This window comes from Suricata suricatta, chromosome 1 (genome assembly GCF_006229205.1).
Source record: "Suricata suricatta isolate VVHF042 chromosome 1, meerkat_22Aug2017_6uvM2_HiC, whole genome shotgun sequence".
NCBI classification, from domain to species: Eukaryota; Metazoa; Chordata; class Mammalia; order Carnivora; family Herpestidae; genus Suricata; species Suricata suricatta.
In genome coordinates, this window is record NC_043700.1 from 42300510 (window position 1) to 42323680 (window position 23171).

General features: G+C 52.0%; 1 protein-coding gene across 1 annotated transcript in view; it reads right to left on the reverse strand.

The window, feature by feature from the left end:
• Positions 1 to 23171, reverse strand: part of LOXL2 (lysyl oxidase like 2) — a 63816-nt gene that overhangs the window by 24374 nt on the left and 16271 nt on the right. The window contains exons 3-6 of the mRNA XM_029937751.1: positions 17751 to 17962; positions 11024 to 11246; positions 6751 to 6934; positions 455 to 606 (exon numbers count right to left, since the gene is read on the reverse strand). Of these exons, the coding sequence (XP_029793611.1) occupies positions 455 to 606; positions 6751 to 6934; positions 11024 to 11246; positions 17751 to 17962 (771 nt within the window). The remainder of the gene's footprint in view (positions 1 to 454; positions 607 to 6750; positions 6935 to 11023; positions 11247 to 17750; positions 17963 to 23171) is intronic.

Sequence of the window (23171 nt, forward strand, 5' to 3'; positions counted from 1 at the left end):
TTTCCCTCTGGTTACCAAAATACAGTCTTCTGTCCCAAAATATTGTCTATATTGTGCTTACATTTGTGTAATTTGTAGACCTGCTGTCGATGTAGTTCCTCTGTTGGCTAGATACCATGCCAAGGGTGTCCCAGGTGCTTCAGACCTTGAGTCCCTTAAGAAGGGACTGCACTGAGATCACACCACACATCCAGTCCCAGCACAGAGTGGGGCAAATAGTGATGCTTGACATCAGCCACTAAGGACAGCAGTGTTTACACACATATTTCTTCACTTGGCCCATTTAACAAATGCTAGGTAACAAGGTCCTTAATGGTGACAGAGTGGAGCCTGAGCCCTTTCTGAGTTCAACATCAGAGCACTCTAACACCACCTGTTAGACACCTTCAGTGTGAGGCCCCCTGGATCAGAGTCTCTGGGGCTTGGTCACCAAGACAGAACATAAACCCCTCACCTTTTTCTGGAAGCCCATGGCAGGGATGTTACATCTCACACCAGCATCTTCCTCGTGGTTGCAGCCCTGAGACTCAGCATTGAACTTGCAGTCTATAATCGACTTCTCATTCCCGGTGCACTCAATCTCATTGAGGTGGATGGGTCCTATACCTGGGGGAGGAAATAAACATGTGCTATTTTTCTGGAATGGGCAAGAACGTGTTAGTAAGAATGTGTTTCTCCATCCTCAAAACTTCCAACTACATCCCATAATCAGCTCAAGGGGTCTCCTCTCCCTGGAGATAACTGCATCTTGTCTTAGGATTCACTTCTCCCATAAAAGCATATCAAATGTGCCTACTAACTTCCTATGTGACCTTGGCCGACCCGGTCAGCCTCTCTGAATAGGTTTTCTTCTTTAAATATAGTAATTGGACAAGAAGACATCTAAGTTCCCTCTTCAACTTTAATACTCTGTGCATTTATGAACCTTTTTATGAACCTTTATGAAGCTTTATAAGGGGTAACTATCCCTGTAGATTCAGTCTCCACAGGAAAGTGATGGCACCCTCAAATTGGATGATTTGAACAGAGTTGGTAAAAGGGATGTAAAAAACAAAGATATAGCAGAGTGTGGGGAAATCACAAAATCACAATAGACAGCCCAATACTCAGAGGCTAGTGATGGTGGGACACAGACATGTCCCTAGGCCAGCAGGAGTGAAGGGACGATGGTGGTATTGACCCAGGAAAGCAAAGAAGCTGCGTGGAGATGCCATCTACTAAGAGCCGTTACCCTCCATTGAGGAGGGACACAGTGGCCCGAAGGGAGCTTGTAGGGAGACCTGTCCTCTCTCCTTTCCCCAGCCTGTCTCCTGCCAGTGCTTCTTGGGCACTGGCCATGTCGCATCCCCAAGGCAGAGAGGGGCCATCCAGCAAATGACCCATGGTGGCCATGCAGGGAAGCTTCTCTCACAGGCATCCAGATAACCAAGGGGAGGACCCTTCTGCTAGGGAGAGAGGAGAGAGAATTTGCAATCTGACCAGTCTCAGCTCAACTCAACTCACAGGGCTACCTCCCCGCTGTTTAGCCCATCAACACAGATCAAAGTCCAGTCCTTTTTTTTTTTTAAGTATATTTTATTTATTTTGAGAGAGAGCAGGAGAGGGGCAGAGAGAGGGGGAGAGAGAATCCCAAGCAGGCCCTGTGACAGCAACCAACTCAAGGCTGGAACTCATGAACCATGAGATCATGACGTGAGCCAAGATCAAGTCAGATGCTTAACTGACTGAGCCACCGAGGTGCTCCTCTAAGCCTAGTTCTTTCCCAGAGCTTTGGGCTGCCTGTGATCACCTCTCTTTTGTCCCTATTCAACCTCCTCCTCTTGCTGGGTCCTCCCCCTCAGCATTTACTTACTCACTCAAACTTCCCATCTTACAACAACCCTCCCCTGAGTTCACCCTCTGGCCTGTCAGTTTCATCAGCATAGGGGTGAACTTCTTGGAAGAGTCATCTGTTTTGACCCCTTTACTTCCTGGGCCAGAAGGACTTTCTCCCATGTTTCTCCACCAGCCCTCTCCATCTCCAGAAGTGGGATCCATCTGGCCTGGCATTCTTGCTAGACCCCAGAGGTCATCTCTGGCACCCCCTCCTCCTCTGTGGTTGCCAAAGAGTCCAACACCACATTCTGTTCACTCCTCTAAACCTGGGTGCTTCTCATTTCTGCTGGCACAACACTTGTCCCGCTCTGTCATCGTCCATTTGGACAAATGCAATAGCCTCCAGGCTCCCTCCTGCTTGCTCATAGCAAAATATTTGCCACAAGACAGCCCAAGAGAGTTGTTAATGCATACTGAATCATGTCACTCTCCACCCAGTCCCCGGAATGGCTTCTCACTGCAACAAGGGATAAAATCCATAGTCCCCGAGTGGCCTGCTCGGCCCCACACAGTCTGGCCTCGCACCTAGTTCTCTGGCCTGCCCTGCTCCTCCCACCTCTGCCACACCACCACCTCCTTTGGCTGCTTGATTGAACTGAGCTCCTCCCTTGCCTGGCCCGTCCCCCTCCCTTCTTAACTCTTGCTCATCCTTCAGAGATCCTCTTTAGCCACTTCCTTAGAGAAGCCTCTCTGATCGCTGTCTAAGCTGGGCCCCCCTCCCATCGAGCACTCAGGTGGCTCTCTGTTCCCTGTCAGCTTCCCCACCAGGCTGGAGGCCCCCCAAGGGCAGGCACCATGTCTTTGTCCCACTTCCATTGAGGAGGTTTCTGGAGACACTCAGTATCTAGGTTCACGGAGGTCAAAATGAACTTCTAGGAGCAACCCATGTTGGTGAGTGGGAGCCAACTTTCCCTTTCCTTGGAAATTCATAAACAATAAAGCTTCTGATTCCTTGGAATTTTATACAATTGATAAAAACACATCAGTGACTATGGCTGGAGGCATCCAAGGACTTGGAGTGGAGTGGCTGGGACAAAGTACAGGTGCCAGACAGGGCCCCTGAAGCAGGCAGGGCCACAGCTCAGGGAGTGAGACAGACACGGAAAGACGCAGCCACCTCGGACCTGAATACCAGTTAGATGCAGGGCTGCCTGAGGACCGTCAGGAGGATGATGGTGATGATGGGGGTGAGGATGAGGATGGTGACACCTAACATTCATGGAGGGCTTACTAGGTGCTGGGTTCTGTCCTACACACGTTGCATATATTAGCTCACTCAATCCTCACAACAACTCAGTAAAATGAGGAAACTGGGGGCCTGGGGGAGGAGCCAGTATCCAAATCAGGCAGCCTGGCCCCCACAGCACGACCTTGGTTGGTCTCTGAGGCAAAGGGAACCCCACGTGTTGGACGTGGGCAGAGGGCTGCTCGGGGAAAAAGCTGAGCGGTTAGAAGCACCCGTGTTCTTCATGTGGGAGTGCTCCCTCTGCCTCCTGAAACCCCTGCTCATCTTGCCCATCTAGGTAGAGGCCTGCCTCCAAGGAACACCTCACATCCTTCCTCCTCAGGGCTCAGCTGGACACGCCCTCACCCTCGTCTGCTGGCATTTTCTTTCACACTCTCCTCTCGCCAGTGAGGTGAAGGGCCATCCTCCGGAAGTGACAGGAGCTTTCTGAGTCCCGCCTCCCTGATCTGTCAAAGGCAATAATAATCTCTCTCTGGTGGGGTGAGGATTATGAGGAATGAATGAGACAAAGTATGGCTAGTTACCAGAGGCTCAGGAAATAGTAAATGTTCAGTGTTACTTCTTACAGCTCATCACCTCTCTGTTAGTGCAGGTTTACCTTTGACTGATGTTATTTCTAATTTTCCCCACTTGACTTGGGGAGCAGAAGCCATCACCATAAATGTTTGTGGAATTAACGAATCCTCTGTTCCAGGCCCAGCCTGAAAATGCACGCTTATGAATCTCTGACCTATAGGACTGGCCAGGAGAGGAAAGGTTTATGTAAGAGTCTACCACGTTTTAGTTTCCAACTAACAACTGGCTGTCTCCTTAGATACACCTTCTTTGGGGTGTAGCTGAGCATGCCCAGTGGTGCCTGTGGGCTCTTGGGTCATTTTTGTGGACCCGGGATTGACCTACATGCTGACTCCCAGCACTCTCCTACTTTTGGTTCTGGACTGACCCCTGAGTGGTTCCTCCTCACGATGGCTTTCCCATGTCCGCCTTAGCCCTGCTCTTCCCCCTGTACAAACCCTGGCCCAGATGACCACATGCCGGGGGTAGAAGCAGGCTACCAGGGAGAAGCCCAACCTCTTCGAGCAATGTCATGGACTCTAGAACCACTGTCAACTCTGCCGGCTACAATCACACTTGTAAGTGCGCAGTAGAATACAACCGGATGTAGCACAGCGTTTTGCATGTTACGTGGTAAGCATCGTTTCCGGAAACTTTTGTTTTGGCTTTATGTGCAGGGCCTGTTCTGGCACATGGATTTTGGTTTGGGGATTTCCTGCAAAAGAGTTTTGGGCCACTGCTCTAGAGCTGCCCTGACCAATACAGCCACTGTCCCCACCGAGTGCTCGGAATGTGGCCAGTCCAGACTGGGATGTGCTCCAAGGATAAAACACACCCTAGATTTCAAAGAGTTGGTACACAAAACGTACACTATCTCATTAGCAGCATTCATTCTGATTACATGTGAAAATCTTAATATTGGGGCTATATTAGACTAAGGAAACTAACTATATAATTAATTTCACCTGTTTCTTTTTATTCATTTTTTTTTTTACAAGGCTACTAGAAAATTCAAAATTACTTTTGTGGAGCACATTGTATTTCTATTAGAAAGCTAAGGTCTAGAGTGTTGAAAGTTTTTTACCAGGAGTTCATTCAGCTGATCCTACTTATGCAACTGGAACTCATCATTCATTTATTCATCTTCATAAAATGAATATCCCATGGCACTATAAGCTGGCAAGACTCAGCACGAAGAACTCAGGCCGTCACCTCTGCAACACTTGGCCATGGGGGGAGGTGGATGTGGAAACAGACAGCTGGGGTCCAGATGTGTGCAGGGGTCACAGAACACAAAACACGGGGCCCTGACCTAACATCCATCCCGGTGAGAGGAGCAGGTCTCAGAGAATCACCAGAGGCAAGAGCCAGATAAGCTGTCAGATGTGAATGCGGTAAAGAATCTGGAGTTTGCTCAAGGTCACGGAGAAAGCTGGAGGCAGGGCCAGGATGAGGCCTGAGATCGCCTGCCTCCAGGTCCTTGCCTTAATGCCCTCACTCTGGGTGTGGTCACTTGGCCCACCAGCCACCGCCAGAACGGAACTGAGCCTGTCTGCTCTGTGACTTGATACTGAATGTGGACTTTCCCCCTTCTGCCTAGCAGAGTTCACCTGCCCAGAGTGGCAGAAGATAATGAATCATCCAGTGGTTCTTTCCAGGACAGTACTGAAATGCCAACTGTCTCCTTCACCAGAGTTCTGCAGGTCCTTGGCTGCTCTGGGCAGTGAAATAACTAGGTCAAACAGCACACGCCCACGACAGATGGAATGCTTATATCATCCAGTGCTTGCTTATTCCTCAGAGTGAGTGGTCTGTATACAGGAGGCCTTGGGAAAACACACACCAACACATCTGCTAATCAGTAAAATGGACTGTGGGGATATTCGAGATTCAAGGGAACTCCAAAGAGCTCACCCTGACCAGGGGAGGAGGAGGACTGTCATATGGTATAACTGAGGCTTCCAGATGGCACAACACAAAGTTCGAGTGCAGCCTAGATCCCTAACCTGCAGTGCATGCCCAGGAAGCTTGAGGGGATTGTGGAAAGGGGATAGAGAGACGCTCTGAAGGTGAGCAGGACAGGGCCATGGTGAACATCCAGGGAGAGGCCCAAATCTGAGAGCTAAAGATGTGGGCTTTAGATTTTCTCCACCACTAATTATGCGGGTGACCGCAAGTTTGAACCTCCGGCACCTCGAGGCCTCGACTGTTGGACCAGATGCACCAAGGTCCTCTCCAGCAGCACCAGGACTCTCTCCAGTCCACTGGACTATTACTTCCTCCAGGCCGTGGCCAATGACCTCACCACATTCCTTTCTGTGGGGTGATGGCCTTACGTCCGGCGGTATAGAAACATCCTCTCCCCACAGGACAGGCCATCCCACCCTCCTTGTCAGAAAGGGAAGCTATCTGTCATGTTCTCATGACATCTTTGCATCAGTGCTCTCTCAACGGAACGACCAGTTTGAAAGCTTCTTATACTTTTGTTCTTTGCTTAAATGGAAGATCTGTTCAGGACACTTAATGAAAACCAGGCCCCTTTCTCATCAGCATCGTGTGTCATCCAGAGAAGGCCATCCTGTTCCCAGTCTCTGGTGGTGGAGAGAGAATGTTTGTGGTGTCGCACCAGGGTGGGAAAGGAAGATTACATTTGGGACTCTATTTTGTCCGGGGTGGTCCATGGCCTGAGGAATTCCAAAGTCCTGTCCTGGAGGAACGTCCTGAGGATTCCAGCATTCCCAGTGGGGCAGTGGGGAGCACTGGGTTAGGAGCTGGAAGACCCCCATTAGAGTATTCATTGGCTGCTAATATGTTGTCTCGTCTTAGTTATTCACTCCCTTCTCCGGGTCTCAGCTTCCAGATTCACAAAGTGGGGACTCAGTGTTCCCTAAAGCCCTTCCAGCTCTGACTGCTGGGGGAGAGGCCTGGGATTTTCTAACGGAGAGGCAGCCATGGGTGGGAGGCACAGCAGGAAAATCCTGAAAGGCCCAAGACCAGTGCCTGTGGGCTGGGCTCCCCGTGCCATGCTCTCTGTGAAGAGAGGACACAGAACCCTCTTTCCTCCCATTCCTTACCTTGCCCCAGCTGGGAGCCAGTGATGGCCTCTTTGGCACTCCCAAAGCCCAGCTCTCTGCAGACCACGCTGGCCGACACCAGGTCCCACTTGTCATCACAGATGGTACCCCATTCACCGTTCTTGAGCACCTCCACTCGGCCCTCTCCGACATTGGCACCACCTCTCAGCCGCACCAGGGGTTGCTGAAGAGACACACGGTCCTGCTGAGTGCAAAAGCTGATGCACATTCAGCAAGCAGTCACTGCCCACTCCTGTCCCTTCCCAGCCGCCCCACCCCCAACATAGGTGCCCAGGCTGGGAGCTGAAGCCTGGCTAGATGTGTGTGTGTGCATGGGCCTGGGGCAGGGGACATGCAGATGCCCCCTCTGCACGTTGAGTCTGCCGCAAGCTTGCTTTGTAGTCCTGCCCTGGAGCTTTTGTCCTGCACTATTGAGGGGGCCATTGGGCTTAAAGGCCTTACCGCCAGTACCTCTCTGCACCCCCTCACTCCAGAACCTCAAGCTTTAGAGCAACGGAGAGGAGCTCCTACCCCCAGACTTGGCAGATTCTGGATGGATTGTAATCCCACCTTGCTTCTAATAGAGTGCTATGGTCTAGCCCTGTGGAGGACCTCAGGGCACTGAATGGGTTACACTCCAACGATCCTGCTCTGCGGGTAGATGAGAAGCAGGAGGGGGGAGACAGGGAGTTATAGCACAGGCCTAACCAAGAAAGGCCATGACTTAGAGGACGGACATTGCAAGGGGGTGGGGAGACTTGTGTTGGCTAAGGCTGCCGCACGCCCAGGGGCTAAGCTTGTGCCCAGCCATTGCTTCCCCCTCGATTCTACTACAAGTCCAAATCAGCTCAACTCTTCAGAAGATGCAGCCCCATCAGGTACACAGAGACAGTGAGTGGTAGTTTTGATGCCGTTAAGTGTTTGTGGATAGCCTGGAAGCCCAATTAATTAATTGGGGTTTAGTTAATTGCACAAGATAAGACCCACTCTTCACCAACATTTTGATCCCATTGGATCACGTTTTACAGGATGGGAGCTGGAGCCCTTGACTCCCATCTGCCCAAACATGCTGGTTCGCATCAACTTCTGTGCACTTGTGTGTACGTGTGTGTGCATGCATGCCTGCGTGTGTGCGCACCTGAGCATGTATGTGCTGGCGTGGGGGCTCTGAAGGCTTCGAGGCTCTGAGTTATTGCTGATGCTCATTTGATTCAACACAGAGGGAGTGGGGTGCCTGTACAGCTACTCTATATCTGGTGGTCAGACAAGGGTCATTGCTCTCCTCCAGCCTATGTGGTCTTTAGACCACAACTTGTACCCACCCACAGACAGGAACCTGTGTTTCCATCCTCCAGCCAAGGTTCCCACTTGGCCACATTGCTCTCCCCCACTGACCATGCCTCATGGCTGACACAGCAGGCAGGACAGTGTGCAGTGACAGTGCTCAGATTTACATGATTCTGGGATGGCTCTGACCCTGACACTACGGGGAGAAGAAAAAACGGAGAGGGTGTGTGCAAAACACCCACTGGCTTCAGGGACCTTTATTCTAGCTTTAGAAAACACACTCAAAACAACTGCTGGCTGCAGCCTGTTCATGGTTGAACCATGGCCTCTCCTTTCCCCCACCCCATGCCCAAGCTGTCCAGCACAGGATGCTGTGATTTCCCCATTCTGGGAACGGCTCAGAGGGGCTGGTGGGTGGGAATAGCACATGGCAAGAGGAGAGGGAGGGGTAGGAAAGATGGCTGATCATTTATTAGGGAGCACACCATCCAAGACCCAAGCTTAATGGAGGCAGAGTGCCATATAACCCCGTGCCGGGCTGGCAGTGGCCACGCAGAGTCAGCAGGTCTCAGAGGAAAGAAAGCAACCAAGGGAAAATGTGATGTAAGGCTCCTTTGCTCTTTTTTTTTTTTTTAAATTCATTTGGAATGAGTTAGATTCCTTTGCTTTAAACCACACAGCGAGAGGAATTCCAAAACAGTAGGGTCTGGAATTCTGGATGACACACAAGGAAAGCTCAGCAGGCCAGGCTCAGGCTGTAGGAAGGATGTGGCCATCAAATCATGTGGCGGGGTTGGGGGGCAAGTGGGGGTGTGTGGGGGCTGCAGGAAGCCAGCACCGTCCATGGGCGCCTGTGTCACCGGGCCGCACACATGTGCCCTGAAGTAGGTCTGTGCACTTTGGTCCCCCCCTGTGGGGACCAAGGTGGCAGGGATGGCTGTCTGCTGGGAGTCAGGACGTACTCCAAAGAGTTCTCATGCCCTTGGCTGGGCTCACACCATTCATTTCGGTCCTTTCATCGAAGGCTTTTTCTTTTGTCCAAACACACCACCCCCAGCCTGGGAGGGGAACCTAACATGGTTTATCTCACTCCTGTCTGGGATTCCCTTTTCCCTTGGATGAATGCTATCACTCCCTTTCAGAGACAGGTCTTTAGATGTTGATGGGGACGGGAGGCTGCAAAGGGCAGAGGGGAAAGGCGGGAGAGACAGGGAGAGGGAAGGAGACACAGCATGAGGCTGCCTGGGCCTGGGCAGGGGCCATTCCTCCCGCACCACTGTCTGAACCCGGCTGACACGCCGTCTGTCCCCACCATGGCCTTTCTCCCTCCTCTTACCCCTGATGTGGTCTGAGCTGACTTGGAACTCACGTCTGCCTGGGGGAGTGTCAAGGTTTTATCTGGCTCAGGGAATTATTCCCTAATAAATGATCAGCCACCATTCCTACCCCTCCCTCTCCTCCGCCCATGTGCTATTCCCATTCACCAGCCCCATGTGGGGAGTTTCCAGAACATGCAAATCACAGAGACCCTTGGATATAGGAAAAAGGAAGGGTAGGAAAAAGAAAAACGAATCTCCTCTTAATGATTTTCAGGGAAGATAGAATAACGCATTCTCTTTTTTAGAGGCTACGTCAATAACTCTGTGAGTTATTTATGTCTTGAGTGCACTCACATGCACATGCACGCAGTCACAGAGGTGAATTACTGTGTACAATTTCCTGTGCACACAGCAGTGCTGCTGACTTACAGACATAGAACTGATCGATGGGCATGAATGGGTGACACAGATGTGGGAATGACAGGTTTTTATTTGCTGTGTTGGTGAAAGGTTTTTAAAAAATTTGACCTTTCTGAAACAGTGTGGAGAAGGTTCCTCAAAAATTAACAATAGAACTCCTCTATGACCCAGCAATAGCACTGCTAGGTCTTTACCGAAGGGATACAGGAGTGCTGATGCATAGGAGCACATGTACCCCAATGTTCACAGCAGCACTTTCTACAGTAGCCAAATCATGGAAAGAGCCTAAATGTCCATCACCTGATGAATGGATCATGAAGATGGGGTTTATATATACAATGGAGTACTACATGCAATGAGAAAGAATGAAATCTGGCCTTTGTAGCAATGTGGATGGAACCAGAGAGTATTCTGCTGAGTGAAATAAGTCAGGCAGAGAAAGACAGATACCATATAGTCTCACTCATATATGTATCTTGAGAAACTTAACAGAAGACCATGGGGGAAGGGGAGAAGAAAAATAAAAGTTACAAACAGAGGGAGGGAGATAAACCACAAGAGACTCTTGGATACAGAGAACAAACTGAGGGTTGATGGGGGTTGGGAAAAAGGGGAAAGTGGGTGATGGGCACTGAGGAGAGCACTTATTGGGACAAGCACTGGATGTTGCATGGAAACCAATTTGACAATAAATTATATTAATTAAAAATTAAAAAAATAAAAATTTTGATCTTTCTGTTGCAGAACAAACCAAAATATGTTTGGAAACATTTGTAGCTGATTTCATGTGCTTCTGAGAGTATTACTAACTTTCCAACCACTCCAGAACACTGTTCTCCTCTGGGAATTGAGCAGGACCCTCCCACCCCCGCCTTTTGCGCAGGGCCAGCAGACTGCGCACAGAGCCTGTGACGGTGGGTAATGAGATGCTCTCTCCTCCCCAGTATGTGGCCTCCACAGAGGGGACTGTGGTCTCAGAGTGGAGTAGCAATGGGGAAAGGCCAGGTGCGGGTGCTGATGACTGGGGGCTGGGGTCCAGCTGCTTGTCACCCTCTAGAGGTGGCATCTGTGGGTATGGCTGGCCCTGACAGGTGTTCTGCTACATTTCTGCCCTGTAGGGGAGTGGTCTGAGTTAGGCCAGCTCTCTTCTCTCCTGGGGGGGGCGGGTCTCTGCCTGCTCCCTTTAATGCCACCCCCACCCCCCATGGGAGAGTGGAGACCAGACCCTTTGCTGTGCGCATCCTCACCTCTGGCTTGTAGGCTTTCCGGAATCTTGAGGGCCCATCGGGGCTGAAGACCTGGCCAGGCACACAACTCACCACAGCTGGCAGCCCATTCTCACAGGTGACATTCTTCACGGGGTCCAGCAACACCTGCGTGCCCAGCTTGCAGCTGGAGATGTGGGCCTCCGTGCCCGTGCAGTCCATGGAGAACGGCCAGTAGCGCTGCTTCCTCCGGGCTGCAAACATTCTGCAGAGGGTGAGAGGGGGCAGGTGACCAGGACATCGCGGCAACCTCCCCTCCTTCCTTCCACAACTGGGTGTCTGGCACCAGGTGGGCCACTGCGCTGGATTCTCGGAACCTGGTGGTGGCATGAAATGTACATGGTCCCTGCATCTAGAGCACAGCGCTGCTGAGTTGACAAGCACCCACTGAGCACCTTGGTCATGTGGGCGCTGGGGAGCAGGACCTGGAAGGGCAGATGTGGCCCCCTTCCCCTGGGCAGCTGATATTCTAGGAGAGAAGGGACTTAGCAGTGGGACAGCACTAAAGCCTGTAAACAGGAAATGCAAAAAAGGATCTGAGATAAGACCCCAGGTCCCAGGCAAAACAGATGGTCGCCCACCCAAACCCTTCAGATGATTTCAACATGATTGGTTGTTGCTCCTTGCCTGTGTCAATGAGCAGAACAAGTTGAATGTTAAACTCTTCTCCCAGTGATACACAAGATTAAAGGTGTGAATCCAAATCCAATGAGAAGCAATGAGAACAGTCTGAAAGCACACCATGGGCTGATTCAAAGTATAATTTGCTTGGAAATTGTAATGGTCATGAAACTCAGCCACAGACCTTATCAAATCTTCACCCAGGTGTCAGTGAGGCTGAGGCTGTCTCCATAGCATAGCCTAGGGAGGCTCTTAGCCTTTATTACATGGAAAGCTTCCTTTTTATGTATTTTTGAAAGGCAGAATCAGGATCAAGGCGAGTCAAAGTGTTTTCTAAAACAACAACCAATCAATAAGTAGTGAACGGGTTAACAGAAAGGGTACCATGCCTCAGTTTCCCCACTTCCAAATCAGAAGTAGCAATGGGATTTACTTTATATGATTGTAAGGAAAGCGAAATGAGGATACTTGTGACGCAATTAAAACAGCTCATAGGAAGGGCTCCACATGTTTTTGTAAAATAAATAGCAACTATATTAGTTAAAGGAGAAACAGAAAGGAGGACTCCACACACAATTTCAGCGAGGAGCAGGGTTTGAGCTAGGCTTTGAATAGTGGGATTTACAGAGGAGGAGAGCAGGGAGGATGGGCCTCTCATGCTGGCTCACCTCTCTTGGGTCTGTATGCTTGTCCCTGCTTGGCAGAACCCGCGTGAGATGCCAGAGAGAGGCAGATGGCATCACTGCCAGCTGCCCAATAGAGGTACCCGCCCTGGGGCAGGCTGGTCCAGGATGCAGCAGAAATGGAGTACTATTTTTGCCAGCTTAGCAGGCCTTGAGGTTTCTGTCTGAGAGTGAACGGGATGTGAACATAGGAGAAAGGTAAAACCCTACAGACACTGCCAATACTTTCTTGCTTTAAAAATTTTTTTTAATGTTTATTTATTTTTGAGAGAGAGAGAGAGAGAGAGAGAGAGAGAGCATGAGCTGGTGAGAGGCAGAGAGAGAGGGAGACACAGAATCCAAAGCAGGCTCCATGCTCTCAGCTGTCAGCAGAGAGCCTGACGTGGGGCTTGAACTCGGAATAGCAGATCATGATCCGAGCCGAAGTCACTCAACCAACTGAACCACCCAGGCGCCCCAAACCAATATCTTTTCTTAACCAAAAATTTCAACTGGTAATAACTCTAGTGTACCTATGGGCACCATGACACAGAATCTTTGAAAAAAGGACTGTCGTGGAAAATTCAGGAGGTGTGCTCAACATTGCTACCTAGCCTAGAGTAGAGAACTACACAGGAGAACTGTGAATAATCCCACGAACCACTGCCCCTCCCCACTTCCTGGATACAAGGCCCTGTACTTGGAAACAACCTCCAGTTTGTTCCCCACGACACCCCCACACGGACTGGAGGACACATTTGGGGGGCGGTATACAGCTTGTTCCTCCTACCCGCCCCCCCAACACTGGGCAAGAGAACACGCTCGGGGGCTATCAGCTGCACAAGGACCGGCCAGACCTCACCGGCTTGAAACATCCTTCCGCTTCCAGCTTTCAGTGAACACCACCTTACCCATGAACAGATGTACTGAGCTCTTAATATAGACTGAAGTGCCACAGTGAGCACATAGCTGCTCCCGCCTGTCCCAGACAGCCCTGCTTCCCTTATGTCAGCTCACAGGAATGCACCGTGGCCCTCCATAGGCCTCCACTGCGTCAGGAGTCCCCGCTACTCCCTGCCGCCATGATTCACCAGGGCCAGACCCGGGGGGTGCAGATACCAGGCGCTGGTGGATGATGGGTGGACAGCCCACTCTAGGCCCAGTGATTGGAGAGCAACTGGAATGAGATGCAGTTTTGGGCCAAGGGGGAAGCCTGCTTGAGAAAGGGGTGCCTGGCCGATGGCAGGGTAGTGGGAAGAACACTCAGCTGGGCCGATACAGTTAAAGATGAAGAGTTCTGGGGTGCCTGGGTGGCTCAGTTGGTTGAGCCTCCAAGTTCAGCTGAGGTCGTGATCTCATGGCTCATGAGTTCGAGCCCTGCATCGGGCTCTCTGCTGTCAATGCAGAGCCTGCTTTGGACCCTCTGTCCCCCTCTCCGTACCTCCCCTGCTCGTGCTCTCTCTCAAAAGCAAATAAATCATTAAAAATGAAAAGTCCTACTGGCTCTTCCCCAGCCAAGGGAGAAGCCAGATTTTGTAGGGATTCTGCCAGCTACTGTGTCCATTCCAATGATGAATTCCAGAATTGGGAATAACCACAGGATGAGTTCAGTGACCCACTGGGCTCACTGTGAGACAGGCCCAAGCTAAAACCCCATTGATCACCTAATCCACAGAAGCCCCTACTCTGACTGGAGGGCCGTGGTGATCTTTGAGTCTCCGCGCATCAGTGTCATTTCAGAGCCTGTGTCCAGTTGTGTTGAAAAGTTCTGATTATTTCTTCTTCCCCAGTGCACAACTAATTTGGTTAAAGGCCATCGGTCCCTTTCGGGAAGGCTGGGAAATTGATGAACAGTGTAAATGTTTGGCAGTGTACTGGAGTCCTTCCTCAGGGGCACCCAGCCTCCCTTTTACTCAAAGGTTCTGGGTCTGTAAGCTGGCTCAGGTCTGGGGATTGACTCTCTGTTTATAGGATTCAGGTTATATTTTTGTTCTCTTGACCTAGATTTTCTATTAATAAAGAATTTGGGGGGTTCCTGGGGGACTCAGTTGGTTAAGCATCCAACTCTTGATTTTGGCTCAGGTCATAATCTCACAGACAGTGAGACTGAGCCACACGTCAGACTCTGTGCTAACAGTGTGATGCCTGTGTGGGATTCTCTCTGCCCCTCTCTTGCTCTCTCTCTCTCTCTCTCTCTCAAAATAAATAAACTAAAAAAAAAAAAAGACTAAGAAGGCCTCCTATCCATTTGACTTCTGGGAACATTATGATCATCGAGGCCATGCTGTGGCTGTGCAGGAGTCCAACTCTTCGGATTGCTGCTCTGATTCTGCTAGCCTTTCGGGAACCACGCCCACCTGGCCTTGGCGGGCTGAGTGCTGTTGCCCTGGGAGCCAGTCACCACCTCCTGCATTTAGGGTGAGGGGTGGTTTACAGAGAAGAGCTACCAGGGAGCTGTCTTAAGAACACCAGGGTTTCCCTCACAAGTGTATTCCTCATTCATGGGGAAAGTGGGTCTTCTAGACCCTCTCAGGCTGGGTGAGATCTTGGATGACCAATCCACTCCAACATCCAGTCTCCTTAAGCCTTTGGATCCTTTCCTCTACTGGATGTCCTTTACTGGGTGCCAAGGAGGTCAGGCATTTCTATCCCAAGGGGCCACATTTTGGTCTATGTTTCAGCCAACCAACCAAATCTGCCTAACCCCTGAGATGCAACATCATACAGAGAATCTCTGCTTAGTTAGCTCATATCAATAAATCAGTGATGACATCAGAATCCTGCTTTAAGAAAAAAAAAAGACCACAATATGCTCCTGGCCCCAAGGATGGGGCCCTGAACCTTCAGTCTCATTAGTGTCAAGGAGCATTCATGGATCCCCAGGCCAGAGCAGAGTGCAGCTCATGGAAAAGCAGCCCTTGGTGGGGAAACTGACTTCACTCTCAGCAGCCCTGTGGGGGTGAGGACTCTGAGGGGCATGTGGGTACCCACTGGGCTCTTCTAACTTGGACTGGAGGGTGGAAAGTGGCAAGTAGAGAGGTTCTGATAAAGAGCCTGGCCATGGGGGTAATGGAGGCCTCTGAGTGGCCACCAGGTATGTTGTTAGCAGATAGAGTTAAGGGTGGAGAGGCCTCAGGCACTGCTCTGGTGAACTCTAAGGCTGCGGGGCCTCTTTGGATCTGGTGGATTCCAGGAGACACCCACCCTAGAGAGAATCACTTGGAAAACAATCTCCTTGCTAAGGGTGAAGGTCTCCCTGGGAGGGAGGGAGGGATGTCAGCAACAGCAGGGACAGGCTGTGGGAAGGGCAAAGGGGAGATGGGGAAAGATGCTACTGGAAGTCACAGATTCGGGGACACTCGGCTCCCAGCCCTCTGCTGTCTGTAGCCTCACAGACATCCTGGGCCCAGGCCAGCCCCGCCCTACTCCCAGACTCAAGAGCCAGCCTGTGGTGGGGGCTGTCACCAGACCCTGCCCCTGGAGCAGAGCAGGAGCCGGGGCTGAGGTGGACATACCTGGGCTCCCCTGCAGACTCCACAGGTTGGTTCTGTGACCTCTGAGTCCCCTGCCCTTCAGCACTGTGTCTCTTTCCCTGCAGACTGAGGGCCTGGACCAAGTGATGGCTGAGCCTTGCCCTGGGAGTCCCAGCTCATCACGTCCTCCAGCTGGCTGCCATCACAGCCCCTAACAGCACCTCTGGGGCAGAAGCTCCCCAGCAGGCCCTTCTCTTTTGGGGCCCCACTCTCAGCTGAGTCTAACACAAAACAAGCCTGAGAGGTTTAATGCCTGGCCTCCTGCCCCTCCATGGCATCTCCAGCTAGAGGTCAGGCATCGGAGCTGGTTTTCCACAGTGTCCGTTAATCATCTCTCAAGTTGGCCAAGAACGCCACCCGCCACCAACATCTTGGATGCCTCCCAGCCCTCAGAGCCATTTCCTGTCCCCATGTGAAAAGAAAGCAAAGCCACAGACATGGGAGTGGGAGGAGCCAAGAGAGGGTTTCTGACCCAGCCCATGAGGGGATCACCCGGGGGGGCAGCTGTCAAAACAGATCTGAGACCCCTCCTCAAAAGCAGGAAAAGGGCTCAGGACTGCCCACAAGGGGGGAAATGGCCTTTAAATACCATGTGAACAAGGCACATGCTACCTGGTCATGAGCTGGCGGCAGCCTTCGCCTTCCTAGGACTGGGCTCAGACCTGCCACTAGGTGGGGGGCTCAGGTGGGACCAGCCAGGGGAGGGGTTTGCTTTTCTTGGCTCACATAGGTCAGAAAAGCTGAGAAGGTGTCCCCAAGGGAAGGAGCTGACCAGCTGGTGGGAATTGTCCAAAGACTCAGAGGGCTGAGACCACGCCACCTCCCAGCTGCCCTGAGCAACCAGGAAGGTCTGGGACATGTCTGGGGAGGCTTGGGGGTGGGAATGGCTACTAAGATCACCCCCAGGGGTGCTGTGAGCCTGCCCTTCTGCCAGCACTCCCCCCTGTGGTGGACTGGGGGCTCCAACCAAAGGCAGCCATGCCAAGCCCATGGAGGGATGCAGCCTGAACTGACCCAAGGATCTGGAAGGAGAGCTGAGCTTACAAACCGTGTCTCCTAACTCCGAAGTTCCCTGTCCCTGGTTTGAAAGGAAATATGTGATGTTGTAAGTCTACACTCTCTAGGCGTGTAGACCCTGTAGCTGAGTGTTTGTCCTTGTTCTATACCTTCTCTCTGACTTCTGAAGCAGACTCCTACTTCCTGGTGCTGTGAGGATTTGATGAAGGGGGTGGGGGGAGGGGGGGGGGACAGAGCCTGGCATGGAGTAGGCACTCGGAAACAGACAGTCATCATCAGTAATAAGAAGAGATAAGAAGACCCCACTACCAGCCAAGGTCCTCCAGTGGCCAGCCTGTCACGGGGCCGAACCCTTTCACCATATTCCCCTCAGCGCTGGTTGCTATCTGCTCCCCGGCCTCCTGGGACATGCCAACTTTGGAAACCACAACAGGTAAGGTTTAACTGGGATTGGTGCAACTGAATCAAAACCAACCACTTTTCAACATCCTGACAATTGCTGAAAAGTTCCAGAGTTCTCAGAATCATCTTTTGCTGAGGAAAGGTAAACGTTTCTTAAGTTGGCATTGCCCTTGCCCCATCCGGCCTGGGTATTGTCCTGGTTCAGGCCCTATGGTCACTGAGCTGGCTGTCTGCACTGAGAGGTGGGCGTTTTCTGGGCTGGAGCATCCTGCCCGTTGCCTCTGCCCTACTTTCATCATTCATGTGGGGTCTGTCTCCCACACTAGTGGCAGTTCCTCAAGGGCAGGCTTACTGAAGGGACACTGGAGGGACAGGGACAGGGAGGGCTCCTCGGCGGGGAGTGCACCCCAAGAGCCGACCCCTAACAAGGCAGGGCAAGGGCCCGGGAAGCCCAGGCTTGAGCATCCCCCTTACTTGTACACTTTGGTGTTGTATGTCTTCTCTCCAGGGAAGCCAAACATGCCACAGACCACGCGGGAATTCTTGGCTGTCCAGTGCTTGTCACAGATCTGCTTCCAGGTCTTGCCGTCCTTTACCTCCACATAGCCCTCCGTCACAGGGGTGCGCTTGCGGTAGGCGGCCAGGATGGCTCGGATCCGGATGTCTTCCACCTGGATGTTCAGGTTCTGGGAAGGAGGCACAGACGGAGGGGGGTTACATGCCGGGTTCTGCCCTGGAGGGGTGACTCTGCCAGCCTGCCTCTGCCCTCAGGCCCTGTACACTGGTGTGTGTGTGTGTGTGTGTGTGTGTGTGTGTGTGTGTGTGTGTAGAGGCGGTCAGGAGCAGTTGGAGAGGAGCCACATGACCCCGGTGGCTTTTACATGCTACCAAAAGCCCAGGGAGCGCTGCGCCCCAGCCCTCTCCTGGGGGTTTTCAGAATAAGTGAAGAGAGAATGTGTTCTTTGAATTGTCTGGTTCTATATTAAAAATAAGTTGGATTTTGTGTTTTATGCCAAAGCACGTCTGTGAGTACATGTGTGCCAGTTGTGTGTGTGTGTGTGTGTGTGTGTCCCCACTAATCTTTCAGTAAAACTGAAATGTGTCAGGCAAACGAGGCTGGTGGTGCCATCTTGAACACTACTTAATCCCCTGGGCCTGGGGGTCGGCATTCCTCAGTGAGAACATCCCAGGAGAGAAGCGGGAGGGCATGCAGAGAAGAGGGGAAGGAGAAGCTATGTGCAGGGACCCAGGCCTGCCCAACAGGGAGGTAGGGAAGGACATAGCCATTGGGCTGTGGAAGGAAAGGAAAGATTCCAAATAAGTTTAAGCCCTCGGAAAGCCTACTCTTTGCCCCCATTTCCAACCCCACCCCTATCCATCTTTCTGTGGAAGTGGTGGAAGAGGCAGGACCCCATCAGGAGGAAGTGGAGAAGGCTGGAATGGGGGGCTCCTGCCTTACTGCACTGCGGGCTCCCCTCGCCACACCCCTGACACTGAGCCACGATGTCCCTGCCCCCAAGCCTACCCCAGAGGTGCAGGAATTTGGTAGAAGGACAGAGGGCCAAACTGGATGAGAGAAACGGGGGGCTACCTGGAGTTAGTGATACCTGTGTTCACCCACTCTTCCCCCAAACACTAGGGGAGCTCACTCCCTAATCTCTCAGTTCCAGCCCCTCCCCTTCCTGCCCTTGCCCAATGGGAGCACCTCATCTCTTGCAAGGCTCCCTGAGGCTCTGCCTCCATCTCCCTCTTCCATCCATCTGCCACAGGGCCAGCCACCAGCACTCTTTCTAAAACACAGAGTGATCTCATCCCTTGACTATACAGTAATGCCCGAATTACTTAGTGAGGTGCCCATGGCCGGTCATGACTGATTCCACCTATGCCTCCGGCCCCCTCGCTGTCCCCAGCCCCAAATCCATACTCAGATATGATGAACTGCAATACAATAGTAACAGACACTATGTGTGAGTTCCACAAGGAGTGTTTTCTGTCCATTCTCAAACAATAGAACTAGGTGGTTTACAACTCTTACTATCTTGTTTTTCAGAAAAGAAAACTGTTTGAGTCCAATTATCTCCCAAGAACCACCTAGAGGCAGGGAGTGCAGTGTGGGCCAGGAAGTGAGCTGGGCCAGGGAAGGAGAGGGGTGGGGCTAGGCAGGGGCACTGGCAGGGAGGATCCCGGCGACCTGAGTACCTGAGCCCCTGTCCAGCCAGGATGCAAATGAACCATGAGGTTGAACAGAACCATTATTTGGGTGCCCGGGGATTCGTGTCTCCTCACCTTGGCTTCACAGGGCATGGCCAGACCCTGTTTTTGCTGTCCAGCAAGGCAGTGGAAAGTATGTGGGCTGGGAGTGATGGCATTTGGCCCTGTTCCTCTCCATGCAGAGAGGAAGGAAAGCGCCAGGGCAGGATTATGTTTGCCAGCTTGAATCCTGGATCCTTTACAGCCTCCATTCAGGCCACAGGACCTGTGCCACCAAGACACGTGGACAGGGGCAAGCCAAGAAAGGGCTTGAGCTATGGAGCAGCCTGTGGGCCAGCCCCCTCCTTTCCCTTTCCACCTTTGGGGGCAGGGCTGGAATTCCAGTGTGTAACGCGTAATGCCCAGAAGGAAAGTTACTGGTGGGGCATCAGCCCTGTGACTCCACAGAGCAGGCGGACTGGGCCAACTTTATTACATTCACAGATCCTTCTCTCCCCACTGCCCCTCTGCCCTGGGGCAGCAGTGCAGGCTTACTAAGGGGAGAAGTCCAATTTGACCCTCACGATCCACGCTACGGCCTTGGGAGAGGGGATGCAGCAGACTCATATGCCTTCATCTTGATGCAGGATGGCATTCTCTTCTGCGAAAGCGTGACAGCTGGGGAAGCCAGGTGGGCTCAAGACATGGGAAATCAGGCTTGGAGAAGAGAAAGTGCTAGAGCGAGGTGTCTTTATCCTTGTCCTTATTCTTCCACCAACTCAGTGGCATGTGCGTGCGTGTGTGTGCACGCGTGGAGTGGGCATCTGTTTGTGCACCTACGCAGTGGAGGAAAGGTCCAGAGGGACTTGTTTCCTCCAGCACCTAGAAAAGTGGTCTGGCTCACAGCTGTTATTTCACAATGGAATGTCTTCTTTTCTCCTTCATTCCTTCAGCTCAGATTCACCTCATTCATTCATTCATTCATTCATTCAAAAAAATATAGTGTCTGCCCTCCATGGACCTCACCAGGCTTCCTCCCAAAGCCCCAACTCCAGGCCCTGTCTCTTCTCTGAATGAAAAAAACCGCAAGGGCCCTCACTCTCCAAATACCAACAAATCCATTACCGTCAGTTCTAGGCTTGCTCAATCCCCATGACAATCTCGGAGAAGGCTGATGGCACACCCCCCTCCCCCCCCCCCCCCCCTCAGGGCACAACATGAGAAAACTCAGCGAGGTTTTGCAACCTAAGTTCACACAGCCAATATGTGGGTAACTAGGGTGAAAACTGAGTTCTGACTCCAAGCCTGTGCTATGGGCACGGGGCCTCTCTGCCTTCCCAGCCATGCCCTGTCCATTGCCTGGTATTGAGTAGACCCACCCGGGGCAAGGCCAGGGGCTCGGCCCTCTGGGGGGTCCCTTTGGGGCCTGCACGATCAAGGTCCTTCCTGCACTCTGGCTCTGCCGGGAGGAGCTGTGAGTCAGACCAGAGTACGTGAGGGGAGAGCTGCCTTCAGCTGCCCGTGGACCCGGGCCAGGGGGCGGTAGGGAAGCCCTTCGTGGCACACGTCCAGGGCTCATTGCTAGCTAACAAGCTCACATAAGCTGCTCAGAGACCTCTGTGTAGGAAAACACACACATACACACATAACTTCCCTCCTTACCTCACTGTTGTGGAATCTCTTCCATAACCACAAGGGTTAGATTTTTTTTCCCCCAGAAGTTCAACTCCAAAAGAGAAGATTTGAAACATTAAAACATACACGTTTTTCTTTTCTAATATAGAGCTCTCTAGACTTGCTGGTTATACATTAAGCCCGATAGCCCAGAAGCTGGTAAGGCATCCGGCACACTTTAAAGTCTGAACGCCATCTCTCTTGCCAGAGACAATAGTTCACCCGGATCTCCAAAAAGGCCTTCCTCCAAAGAATGCACAGAACCTTCTACACTTGTCCTATTCAGAACTCCTCTCATCCCCAGCAGGGCTTGAGAGTGATGATCATGCTCCTCCAAAAGGGAAAATGAAGGTGCAGGGAGGTCAGGCCCTCACCCTGCTTTAATCAGTGGGCAGCTGGAGAGACAGCTAGTGAAAGGTCACCACCGCGGGACTCCCCGTCTTGGGCCTGCCTGCACATTTCGCATTTGCAGCATCTGTGAATGACTTGCAAAAATTCCACAATGTGACAGTCTGGGTCTGTAGCCAATGAGGAAAAATCACCAATACTGAAAGTCTAGTGGAAGATTGCATCAGGTAAAGATAAATGAGAAGGCAAGGCAAGCAAGCCTTACAAGGATGCGCTTCGCAATCGGAAAGCTTGGTGTCAGGTGCAAAGCCTCCCACCATAGGAGAGGAGTGCTTATAAGGGCCCCATCTTAGCCCAACTATCTTTCTTCTCTCTGCTCTTAAAAGCTGTCACTGAATATCAGCCCAGGGCTTTCCAGCTGAGAAGGCAAGCCGGGAGTGGAGTCAAGGAGGGAGGACTGCAGTGACAAGACACACTATCATCCCACCCAGAATGCATGGCTGGCTAACGGCACACAACCTTGGCTCACTTAGCAAGACCCATCCCTCCACTGCTGGTAGGTTCCTGCATCTTGCTCTCTAAGCCATCAGCTGGTTTTCTTCAGCTGTCTCAAAAACTGGTCTTCCAGGGGTGCCTGGTTGGCTCAGTCAGTTCAGCATCTGGCTTTGGCTCAGGACATGGTCTTGCGGTTTGTGAGTTTGAGTCCCACATCCAGGAGCCCCACTTTGGGCTCCACACTCTCTCCCTCTCTCTCTCTGCCTCTCGTGAGATTCTCTCTCTGCCCCTTGCTAACTTGTGCTTTTTCTCAAAAAAAAAAAAAAATCTTAAAAAAAAAAACAAAATAGAGATACATTTTTTCAACCCTCAGCCTGGCACCTTCCTTGGCACCTCACACCCAACACATCCAAGATACCCTCACCCTTCCCTCTGCCTTCTGAGTCAGGCGCCTGCCCTTCCAGCTTGCGGAACACAAGCCTCACCCGTCTCCCACACCTTCCCCTCCTCACACCTATAGCCATGCAGCAAGGCCTTATCTGGCCCTCCTTCACCACCGCACCCCCACCTGCATCTGCCAGTCAGGTGGCATGGAGAGCCGTGGAAGTGAAAGAAGGGTGCAGTAATTCTGTCCTTCCACACAGGCTGAGTGTGGGGGGAATCGCTGCCCCCGGCCACCTCACATGCCACCAGCACCATCATCCACCTGGCCCACCACGTGTCCACATCTTGCTCCAAACCTTCCTGTGGCTCCCCAGGCCTTCGGCTCCCTGGTCTGATCCATACCACCCTCTCCCTTCCCTTTTCCCAGCCAGCGACCTTCTCTCACTGCCATAGATATCACTCCTTAAAGCCCAGCGTGGAACCTTCCTGCGATTCTCTCTTCCTTCTCTCTCGCTGTCAGAGTCCTGCTGACCTCAGGGATCTCATTCATGCATCTGAAGACTGACAGTTGAGAGCTGCTACACCTGGGCATCGTGAGAGGCCCTGGGACACACAGGCCAACCAGACAGGCAAGTCTCCTGCTGTCACTCATGACAGAGGAGGGAAGAGACACCAACCATCTCCTCCATGAAGCCCCCTTCCCCAAATATCTGGTACACAGAGATTTGACGTCTTGTTTACTCCCCTAGCATCTGCTTTCTGAGTCAGTTAGTCCTTGACTTACCCTAACTTTCTTGTACTATT